Source organism: Pleurodeles waltl, chromosome 9 (genome assembly GCF_031143425.1).
Source record: "Pleurodeles waltl isolate 20211129_DDA chromosome 9, aPleWal1.hap1.20221129, whole genome shotgun sequence".
Taxonomy (NCBI): Eukaryota; Metazoa; Chordata; class Amphibia; order Caudata; family Salamandridae; genus Pleurodeles; species Pleurodeles waltl.
The window spans coordinates 136,112,899-136,125,161 of NC_090448.1; the positions used below are offsets into that span (position 1 = coordinate 136,112,899).

The following is a 12,263-nucleotide window of genomic DNA, read 5'->3' on the forward strand; positions in this document are numbered from 1 at the left end:
GAGCACAATTAGCAATATATCAGTCCCCTCAGCACGTCAACCTCAACCTTCAACTCAGTGTCCTCAACAGCTATCATAGAAATACACACACCTATGAGGTAAGATGTCAACCACAATTGTGCTTTAAAGAGCTCAGAAAGCAAACCACTGACTTCTGGGAGTAAACATTTAAAAAAATGCTCTTCAGTGTATAATACCTTTGGATACATGTGTTACAGAGGTTTACATTGGATAAATATATATTTTACAACCTAGTAAAGATTAGTAGTGGGATGTAATCTTTCTTTTTCTAATAAAGTCTGAAGCCGTGCTGCAATGCTGCATGCTGCGTTGCACTGAATTTTGCACTGGGTATGCATGCCAGCCACAAAAAAAGGCAGAAGATGGAGGCCAAACAGCCCTCACCCAAGTGTCAATCAAAGTTGTCCATTGAGGGTGATGCTGCTCCCTCTCCTGACAGGGGTAGCACACGCATTCAAGAAGGAAGCCACAAAAGAAATAAATTCAATATTTTATGCTCATTATAAATAGTGCAGTTTGGACAAGGGATCCAGGGGGTATTTGCACAATAGGGATCCACGGGGCATTTGTGCAATACAAAATAACTTAAAGTCAACAAGGCACACCTAAAATAATAGAAAACAGCTCCCAGAAATATGTCACCTGCACCCTTGTGCCTTTCGCCTGTCTGGGACAACATGAATCCAGCTAAAGGACCTGGGTAAAAACAGCCACCTGCAGGAAGCAGCAACATGGATTGTGACCCAGTGGGGCGAAAGTTACAGGGCCTCGTGTATGTGAAGCTGTCTTGCAAGTAAGTGTTCAGCAGCAGTAAGATATATCCACAGCCACCAGCTGGGCCACGATCACAGGATGGAGCTTTCAGACATGCCAAGGTACACTGATAACAAAAAAGCAAAGGGAGGTCGTGCAGAGTTAGAGCAGGAGCAACACCAAGATGTTCTTCAGCAGTTTCAAGTACTGCATAAGTGCATGCTGTACTCACAGGATAAATGACCATAGGATAACTGGCTGTGGTCTAACAGTACATGGCCACTGATCTCGGTGCTAATAGTGTTAGCCTTTTAGCCTGACAGCGGCAACTATCACAAAGAATTCCTGGTTTGGTCTCCAGGTATTATGGGCAAATTATTTTGTCCACCAGTAAATTTAATGAAAAAAATGCGCACTAGGATGTCTATTGGACAGAAATAGTATGCCCCTTTTTAAGAGAAAAACATATTTGTAATCAGATTAACCTATACTTTGTCTTTTAAACCAATGTTACGAATAATAGTTGTACTGTTTTAGTAAATGATACTTGACTTACCTCTTTCGTTTAAGATATACTTTTCCTGATCTGTGCCTATCTTTGTAGAATCTGAGGTATCTTGGAAGAAAAGAAAGAGACTGATTAGTTAATGTTCATCAAAGGCACTCGCGTATCTGCAGACCAAACACTAAATCAATATTTCAGTGTTCACGACCTAGAAGTGGGTCTTCTGATATCAAAATACAAGTGGAATGTGCCCCTTCATCTAAGCCTGTCAACTTGTCAGAACCATACCATTGCACAAGACTACACCAACAAATTTTCAAATCTAAAATAACATATTTGAATAAACACACATTCTGATTAGATTTTTTTTAATTCAGGTGTAGACATTTTGGAAAACTTTTAAATGAAAATATATGCATATTTACTTTATGGATAGTTTATGGATAGTAACTTTGGCTGTGAGTACTTATCTTGTGTGCACCACAACAACACAGACAACCTTTGATATGCAAGTCCTTTGGTGCAGCAGGTGATGGCTGCAGGGCATGTGCTTTGTCTATAGACTTGTGGGGACTTGTGGAGCTCCTGCAGGGTCTGCGGGAAGTCAAACACGGGCCTACAAGCCTGCTTGTGTTCGCGGTCCCTGATGGAGGCTCAACATAGGTCAATGGGCCCTCGTGGGGGTTTGCAGAATCTGAGGAAGGGTTAACAAAGGTTGGAGCCAAGCCGGGGCCCACAAACCCTGTGTTGGCATTCATGAACCCCTGGCCACATTTTAATTGCTTTATTTTAACTTAAGCTGGATCCTTATAGTGCTGTTATACCTGAGTAAAACGATGGTGCTTTCCCTGCCCCATATGGTTACTTTATTTTGCAGGATGAGGGGACCAAGTCCAGTTTGTTTTAGTGGCAATCACAGCAGATGTTTCTCTGTTGCAAGCTACCCAATGAGAAACTTTGATTCTGTGGGACCTGCTTTGGGTATGCAGTACGAAAATGGATGATATAAAAAAGGTTCCTTGTCCAATCAGGTTTGTTTATTTTTTTAAGTTTAGCTTAACAGAAAAGAAAGCTCTACATTTTCAATCCAAAATTTCTCTAAAACTACTGGCCAGATTTATATTAAGTTGGGCACTTCCTTGAGTAAAGTTTTATTTGTATGCCACATTTGGTGTAATTCCATTCTGCTGTTTGTTCTGTAGAATGAAATGGAATTTAAAAATGGGAAATTCATTTTTTAGACCCTTCCTCCTCTCCTTTCCACTCTTTCGAGAGATCTGCACAAAACTTGCCATGGTGAACCCAATCAGATGAAATTTTTTGGGAGAATTTAATCGAGATTCAATGAACAGCACCAAACTTCTAAAGAAAACAATAAATGCCTTTTCAATGGAAATGCTAACCTAATCCTAATTACAAATTCACTATTGTAGACTCTGAGAATAAAAATAAAAAAAACAATTAGATCTGGCTTTTTATCATTTCCTTTTATAGAAGTCTGGACCAAGGACAATTCTAATGTGCTGTAGACATATTGGGCCACATTATGACAATGGCGGTAAAAACCACCTACTGCCGTGGTGACGGTCGCCAAAAGACCGTCACCTCAGCTACTATCTGTCCGCCAGATTATGACCACAGCTGGACGTCTGCCACAAGAAGGGCGGAAATCAGGCCATGGCCATACTGGCGGATGGTGGGAAGGTGGTGCTGCTACTACCAGCATCGCCATGCCAGTAGACAGCCGCCAGCCGTATCATGACCTATGATACGGCCTGGCGTTGTTCTGCTGGCGGGCACAGGTGGTGGTAGCAGCACCCCGTCCTGTTCCCTGATGGAAGAGCACCTGGTTGAAGGTAAGTTTAGCTTCAGACAAGGGAGAGGGGTGTTGTGTGTGTATATGGGGTTGTGTGCATGAATGTGTGAGTGTGTGCATGAATGCGTCTATGTGTGTGGTGTTGTTTGAGTGGGTGTATGCATGTGTGTGAATGCATGTAAGAATGGAAATGTGAGTGCGAGCATGACTGGATGTATGCGTGAATGCCAGTGTGAGTGAATGGGTGTATGTGTGGTGCATGTCTGCTGGTGTTTGCGTGTATGGGGCGGGTGTTGGATTGGAAGGGGGAGCGTGGTTGGAGGGGTTTGGGGGCATCTGGGGAGTGTGTTGGGGGTGTGGGAGGGGGAAGGAATTCCCTGTCACTGGTAGGGCCTACTGCCATGGTTTTCGTGGCATTGCTAACACCACGAAAACGATGGCAGTAGGCTGGCTCAAAATGTTGCCGGCGGTACAATAGCATCCGCGGGCTGGAGATTAATATCCCGCCATTCTCATAATGTGGCGGTATGTACCGCCAGCCTGTTGGCGGTACTGTCACCACATTACCGCTCACCACCGGGGTCATAATGACCCCCATTGTGTAATAATGGCTAATTCATTTAACATGTAGCAGAATTAGGACTTTAGTCTGTTTAATTCTCATTTTCATTTTTAACCTAGGAGGAGCCCTGATGAACATTTTTCAACCAGAGTATACTCGGGGTTGCAGATGCTTTTCTGTTTTTTCTCCAACAGATCTGCAGAGTATTGTTAATTAAGATTCATCCAATTAATGTTTTCTCTTCTTCCTGTTTCATTGTTGCTTTTCATTTTCTTCGTTCTCCCCCCAGCCTTCCCCTCTCTTTTCTTTTATTATTATTTTCTTCACTTTTTCTGATACTTTTGCATTTTGGCTGAATATCTATTAATTGTTACCTTTCTGCTTGACCCTTCTCTATCTACCCTATATGTGGAAATGACAAGTAAAAGGTGTGAATGAGAACTGAAAGATAGATCGATTTTGGGATGGGAATTACAAATGAGCAATATGGACGAAAGTAAAATGCATGACTCTGAGAAGAGGTAACAGGCAGGAGTGTGGGGAAGAAGTAAAGAGGTTAGAGTGAGGTAACAGCTGCAAGAGAGATATTTAAAGCAAACTGTAGAGCGGAGAACCAGGAAGAGTGCTGGTAGTGAAAGTTAAGTGGTGGCAGATGGGGTACTGAGAAGACAAGGTTGGATATTATGCATGGTTCAAGGATGCAAGGTAAGAAGCTGAGAGTGGGAGAAGAGGTGGTGTTGGTAAGAAAAACAGGAACAGTTTAGAGACAGGACTGGTGATGAAAGGAAAGAGGGTGTAGGAAAGTACCCTCTTTTGGCATGGTCCCCCCACTTTTTGCCTGCTGTCAGTGTGTTTTGACTGTGGTCACTGGGATCCTGCTAACCAGGACCCCAGTGATTGTGCTCTCGCCCTCTCAATTTGGTTGCTCAGTACTTAGCACAACATGTATTGTGCCACCCATGGGAGCCCATACAAAATGTGTCTGCAGGCCTGCCATTGCAGCCTGCATGAAAAGGTGCATGCACCCTTTCACTATAGGTCACTGCACCAGGTCACTGTAAGTCACCCCTATGGCCGACCCTCCTAGCCCAGAGGGCAGGGTGCAGGTACCTGTGTGTGAGGGCACTCCTGCATGAGCAGAGGTGCCTCTAAGAACTCCAGCTTCATTTCCCTGGACTTCGTGAGTCCATTCGTGGAGAAGCCATTTTACCCATGTACTGGACACAGGCCACTGTGCCAGCTACATAATGGTAACTCCAAACCTGGGCATGTTTCTTATCAAACATGTCAGAACCATAACCCAATGTTGTTGCCAGTATTGGCTGTATGATTCCATGCACTCTGCGGGCTCCTTAGAGGACCCCCAGCATTGCTCCTACCAGTCTTCTGGGGTTTTCCGGGCAGCCTGCACTGCTGCTACCCCTCAGACAGGTTTCTTCCCTCCTGCTGTTCGACCAGCTCAAGCAGACGAAGGCAGAACAAGGGATTCCTTTGTAAGAGGGAGGTAACACCCTCTCTCTTCGGAAATATGTGTTACATGGCTTGGGAGGGGTAGCCTCCCCAATCTACCGGTATGCTTTAAACAGCACATTTGGTGCCCTCCTTGCATAAACCGGTTTGCACCAGTCCATGGAACCCTGGTCCCTGCTCTGGCGCAAATCTGGACACTGGCAATGGGAGTGACCACTCCCCTGACCATCACCACCCCAGGGGTGGTGCCCAGAGCTCCTCCAGGTGGCCACTTGATTCTGACATCTTGAATCCAAGGTGGATAGAGGCCCCTGGGAGCATATGAGTGGCCAGGTCAGGCAGGTGACATCACAGTCCCCTCCGATAGGTGGTCACCCTGCTAGGTCACCAATCTCCCTTCCTGGGCTATTTAGGGTCCCCCCCTTCCTGCCCTAGGTGGGTCTTCAGATTCAACATTTTAATGTGCAAGATTCCAGCAGGACTCATCTGCATTATTTACCTTCATCTTCTGGCCACCGGGACTGCAACTGGACCCTCCAGGAACCGACAACCTGCAACTCCAGCCATGACTCCCTCTTCATCATTGTTTCTCTGCCTCCTTCAAGCAACTACAACACTTCCCTGGCAGTACATCCTCTGAGGGTGATGAGTCTTCAGCCTGCACAGGAAGCAAGAATAAATCTCCCTTGGAGTGAAGGAGTCACTCCCCTGCATCCGCAGGCACCAACTGCAATGACCACTCGCTGCATGGATCCTCTCTTCTCTGGAACTGTGTGGATCCTGCATCACAGGTGGTGGACTGGAGTGGGCCTCTTGGTCCTTTAAACCAGCTGCCCAACTTGGGAGATGGTAAGCCCTTGTCTCTCCTTGCAAGACACTACCCCTATGCACTACGACTCTTGCAGCTACAAAGAGTTGTTTGTTCCTCCTCCAAGGGATCTTCAGGCTCCATATAGTCCCGGCCTCCAGCACTCTTCCCTGCAAAGCACAGTCTCCTGCCAGTTGGTCAAGTGACGTGGACTCCTCTTGAGGTGTGCTGAGTGGGCCTCACTGCGACTCATGTGCCTGCTGCCTTTGGGGCCCATAGGGGGGCTGTCTCCTCTTCTGGTTACTCACCCAACACTTTATGTCGAGTCCCCGGGGCCTTGCTGGTCCTCTTCAGCTTTGCAAACCCTTCTTCACCGACTTCTGCATTTGCCAAGGGTTGTTGGTGGTTCTCCAGCACCACTGACTGACTGCATCATGAACAGCGACGTGGGACATTGTTTGCATCAAGGCTGGAACTCCTCTTCTGCTCCTGTGCTGCACTACTTACTGTTTTCATCCATCGTTGACCTGGTCCTGCATCCACAGAAGGGTGGGTAGTGGCTCCTGCCACAGCCAGACACTCCAGCTCGCACTGGACTTGGTCCCCTTCTTTTGCAAGGTCTCTTCTGTCAGGATTCGCCTTTGGTTTCTTCTAGTCTTGTCTGAGTCTTGACCAGTCCTTTTCCAAAGTTCTCCTGTGGGTTTGGGGAAAAACAGGTAGTACCTCCTCTCTCCTGGTCGCTGCGGGGCACCCTGGTACTTACCTTTTGGGGTTCCTAGTTCCTGTAGCCCCCCTCAACTGATTCCACTTCCTTGGGTGGGGGACTGTCTTTCACATTCCACTTATATAGTATATGGTTTGGTTTCCTCTAGGGCTTTCACTATTTTCCATTGTTTTACTATTTGCTATTGCTTTCTATGTTAACAGACTTCTAATGTGTATATAATAGTGTGTTTACTCGCCTCCTAATGGAGTATTGCTTATACAGTATTTTAGTATTTGCCTTACAATAATAAAGTACCTTTATTTTTATAACAGTGTGTGGTTCTTCCATGTGTGTAAGTGCTGTGTGACTGTAGTGGCATTGCATAAGCTTTGCAAGTCTCCTAGATAAGTCTGGACTGCTCATCCACAGCTATCCCTAGAGAGCCCTGGCTTCCTAGACTCTATCTACACTTCATTAACAGGGGACACCTGGATCTGGTATAAGGTGAAAACACCATAGGTGTTCGCCACACGCCAGGCCAGCTTCCTACAGAAAGGATGATGAGAGATAAGACAAAACTATGGACAGAATGGTTCAAGATATGGGTATTTTGGAAGAATAGGGGTGAGAGGTAAGAGGCAGAGCGGAGACTTTGAAGAAACACAATATTCACTGCCGGCAAATTCTAAAAAGTGGAAATAAAGATGGCATTTTAAAAAAAAATATGGTCCATGCAGATAACAAAATCGGGATAGCCAGTCACTGAAATATAGTTTGACAAGAAATCTAGTTGAAATATGATGGGAAATCTAGTAAAAATATATCTCTTTTTACTCTCTCGAAAAAATATTAACCGCAAGGACAAACCAAGTGTGGTTTGCTTTTGGGCTTTAAATAATTTCAGAAAATCTTTTCCAGGTCCAAATTAAGACAATTTAAGATTAAAACAGGATTAAACCTCGAGATTGGTATTATAATAATTCAAAAGTAATATCCCACCAAAAGAAGTACAATCCTTGAGTTATTATTATTATGTCTTACATTGCACTCAAACCACACTGAGCGGTGATTTTAGAGTGTGAGTGAAGACCTCAATAAAGCAATATGTCACCGAGATATAGAACAATTTGAAAAACTGTTTTAAGTACATTTTGTATTTTTCACAAATAACTCCCAGCCCTGATGATATATTTTCAGGTATTGTTCACGCTATGTGGCAGCTTTGTTTGGAACCTAACAAAGTTGCTGCAAAGGGAGATCAGAAAAATAAACTCATGTTTTAAAAACATCTAGTATTACAAAGGAAAGTTTGCTTGTTAAAGACTGTAAAGTGTGAACACCTGTTTTTGAAGGCAGATAGAGCGTGGGCACTAAGGGCCTTCTTACAACAACTCTTCCTCTTCTTTGTCATGGGTCAAGGGTTAGACTTGGCAGGCTGTATAGTCTCTCACGACTGAAACAACTTCAATTGTAGTATCAATGTACTACAGAAGAGAGGCGATGCAGAGGACCACATAAGACCATAGGCACGGGTGACTGGTTGAATGCAGATGCGCCACAGACGTGCCGCAGACGTGCCGAGCGCCGAGCCATCGAGCCAGGCCGCAAAATTCCAGAGCAGCACAGACTGAAGGGCAGGCAGCCTTCATTTCCTGTGGGCACAAGCAACAGCTACAGTCATTTTTGGGAGCAAAACAGAAGAACTTTACCAAACATATAAGTGTCATCCTTCCTACAATTTTCTTAAACATCTCTTAAAGTATCAAATCAATCAGACAAGTGCAATGCAATCTAGCAAATTCCGGGGGGCTTTGAAGGGAGGAGGAAAAGGCTGCCAAAAAGAACAAGGCAAAGCTCCCCGGCAACACAATCGACCATAGGCTCCGACAATTTTCTCCCAATAACGAAGAACATCTCACAGGAGCACAGGAAATCTCTTCTGAAGGACATCAGTGCCACCAGCAAAAAAACAGGGGGTACAAAATAACAGACTTTTTAACTTCCCGGCATTAAGGACCACAGGCAGTAACAGATGCATTAACGGAGGAGAATCTTGAGCAAGCTCCCCTTGGGACTCCTCCTCCCAATACTCAAACTTCCAAACCGCAAAAACTCTAAAGGTTAGATTCCAGCTACAATCAAAAGACTCAATCCCCCATCACATCTGGGAGTAAGAAAGCCGAACTCATCAGAGCAGACTCCCTGGAGACCATCTTATCTTTGTACTTCAGCAGCTGGGAAGACCAATCTCCAAGTCCACAATTGAGGAACTATCCAGCTCAGGTGGACTTTGCTGACACCCATGACCAACCCCTAATAGAACTCTTTGACATGGACTCATTTGGGGTGAGGCGAGTACTGCACGGGTCAGGAAGGCCCCGGCTCCCCCTCCTGCAACTAATCAAAAGGGTGAAGAAGAACCAACGACCATCACAATCACCCTAAGCCCCTTTCAGGAACATATGCAAAATTCTCAGTTACAATCGGAAGGACCAGCCAGCATGTGGTGCTCGCTTTCATCTACGCTTGACGTCATGTCAGCTGCAATTAAGCACCAGGCTGATAAACAAGAGATACAAGTTGATTTTCTTAACATCATGGTCATTTACATTGTGGGAATTGACTCAAAGTTACAAGCCCTTAATGACCTGATTATTGGAGACTCAAAAACATTATTAAGTACAGTAAGTTGCATGCAATTGCACTGCCACGGGGAACACTCCCCAGGTCATTGCTTCAATTCTCAATGAAATACTCATGAAAGTTAGGGCTCAGGCCTTAATCACAAGGGAAAGGTGTTAGAATTAGAAGAACAGGAAGAAAAGGCTACGACTAAGAAACACCGCGCCAAAGGAGCCATCCATGAAAACTCCCTCACAGGAAACAGGGCACATAGAGCCCAGAGGGTCTCTAAGCTGTTCACAGGAAGGGGTCCACAACTCTGGGGAAAATTGCATAACTACAACAACAGAGAAGAATGCCCCCATAGCAGCTCAGGAAGCCCAACGCTGCCAAAATCAAAAAGGGAAAAGAAGAAGCAAAGAAAGCAAGGAAAAAAGAAAGAACCACCCAGCAGAAAAATCTGTGAAAATACTTTGCACAGCAGAAACAAACACCTTTGCCAAACTCCAGTTAAGAAGTTATGGACCACCTTTATCACCAGATCTTAACCAGATCCCAACAGCTGAGAACTGGCCCAATACAAGCCTAAGCTCTCAAAGACCGATCCCCCCAGCTATAGATAGGGGCCAGCAAACCGAGGAACAAAGCATCATTTTGGGTGCACCCATGAAGGGAAAAGATAAAAAGGCTAAAGAAGTAAATTCGACCAGTAGGCTGGTCAGCAGAAAGTCAGCTTACACAGAAAATGCACCGGCGTGTCCCTCCATAAGATCAGAGTAACACTCTTCACTAGAACATCCAGCCTACAACAACAAGGAGCTCGTGGAGGTAGCAATGGCCCAAAGAGGGGAAAAGAGGAGCAAATTAAGCATCTGCCCGTCGTTAAGCTATCAGCCCCAATGCCGACAAGAACCTGGTTTTAAGGGAGCCCCATTGAATGAATACAAGTAACAGAAAACAGTGGTGTCACCGGCAGTCAGGCCCTCAGAGGTAAATAAATTACTCTTTATTCCACATTTCAAGTCAGAAGGGAGCTTTGATATTCTCAAATTAGGAAACATCTTGAAACTGATTGGGGAAATAAGAGTGCTCTCCCAGGTCTCATTGGCGGATTTACTTTTTGTCGAATTTAAACCCCATCCATTAAGGAACGACCAAGAAGCCACACTCACCACATGGTCCATGGGAGGCTTAGTACACCAACTAGTCTCCCATTCTGACGTTTTGGAGCATAGAGTTACGACAAGTAGAACACCACTGCTATCCAAGTCCGCTGTGGGTGAAAAGAGTGACAGGAGCAGTAACAAATCCATTGGACATGGAAAAACGAATGATCGTAACGCACGTGAGCAACAAAGGCATCGGCCAAATTTATCGAGCCCTCAAAGAACATCAGCCCCTAACCCACAAAAACATTCCTGACAAAACCATAATGGCCAGGGACAAAGATCCTGTGAGGCCCCACAAGAGTCAACCTGAACTAATCTTTACAAACGTGTACATCCACCCAAAAAAAGCAGGTAAGGGGGCAAAGTGTAAGCTTTGAGTGAACTAATCCTTGTCTTACAATGACAGCACCATGAGAACATATTCATTCTTTCTGGAGATTTCAATCTCAACCTGTTGACCAAACAAGGGGGAGCCGCAAAGAACTGAATAGCAAGTACACATAGGAAACATCTGGAAAATTTAGGTTTAACTTTGTTATATGGAACTAGTGAGAAGGACACCCCCGCATCTATAACCTTCGCAAGAGGTAAAACCTGCTCAACCATTGACTATGTGTAGGAGGCTGGACTGGCTTGTAGTGAGTACCAAGGGGTACTTACACCTTGCACCAGGCCCAGGTATCCCTTATTAGTGTAGAGGGGTATCTTGCAGCTTAGGCTGATAGAAAAGGTAGCTTAGCAAAGCAGCTTAGGCTGAACTAGGAGACGAGTGAAGCTCCTACAGTACCACTAGTGTCATATGCACAATATCATAAGAAAACACAATACACAGATATACTAAAAATAAAGGTACTTTATTTTTATGAAAATATGCCAAAAGTATCTCAGTGAGTACCCTCAGTATGAGGATAGCAAATATACACAAGATATATGTACACAATACCAAAATATGCAGTAATAGCAATAGAAAACAGTGCAAGCAATGTATAGTCACAATAGAATGCAATAGGGGCACATAGGGATAGGGGCAACACAAACCATATACTCTAGAAGTGGAATGCGAACAACGAATGGACCCCAAACCTATGTGACCTTGTAGAGGGTCGCTGGGACTGCAAGAAAACAGTGAGGGTTAGAAAAATAGCCCACCCCAAGACCCTGAAAAGTAGGTGCAAAGTGCACCTAAGTTCCCCAAAGAGCACAGAAGTCGTGATAGGGGAATTCTGCAAGAAAGACCGACACCAGCAATGCAACAACAATGGATTTCCTGACGAGAGTACCTGTGGAACAAGGGGACCAAGTCCAAGAGTCACGATCAAGTCAGGAGTGGGCAGATGCCCAGGAAATGCCAGCTGTGGGTGCAAAGAAGCTGCCAGCAGATGGTAGAAGCTGTGGATTCTGCATGAACGACAAGGGCTAGAAACTTCCCCTTTGGAGGATGGATGTCCCACGTCGAAAAGAGTCGTACAGAGGTGTTTTTGTGCAGAAAGACCGCAAACAAGCCTTGCTAGCTGCAAGGGTCGCGGTTAGGGTTTTTGGATGCTGCTGTGGCCCAGGAGGGACCAGGATGTCGCCAATTGCGTGAGGAGACAGAGGGGTAGTCCAGCAAGACAAGGAGCCCACTCAAAAGCAAGCAGCACCCGCAGAAGTGCCAGAACAGGCACTACAAAGTGGAGTGAACCGGAGCTCACTCGAAGTCATGAAAGAGGGTCCCACGATGCCGGAGGACACCTCAGGAGGTCGTGCACTGCAGGTTAGAGTGCCAGGGACCCAGGCTTGGCTGTGCACAAAGGAAATCCTGGAAAAGTGCACAGGAGCCGAAGTAGCTGCA

The 12,263-nt window shown here is 45.3% G+C and overlaps 1 protein-coding gene across 1 annotated transcript in view; it reads right to left on the reverse strand.

Moving 5' to 3' along the window:
* CARD19 (caspase recruitment domain family member 19) overlaps positions 1–12,263 on the reverse strand; it is a 145,444-nt gene that overhangs the window by 55,005 nt on the left and 78,176 nt on the right. Inside the window, exon 5 of the mRNA XM_069206418.1 lies at positions 1,331–1,390. Coding sequence (XP_069062519.1) covers positions 1,331–1,390 — 60 coding nt within the window. The remainder of the gene's footprint in view (positions 1–1,330; positions 1,391–12,263) is intronic.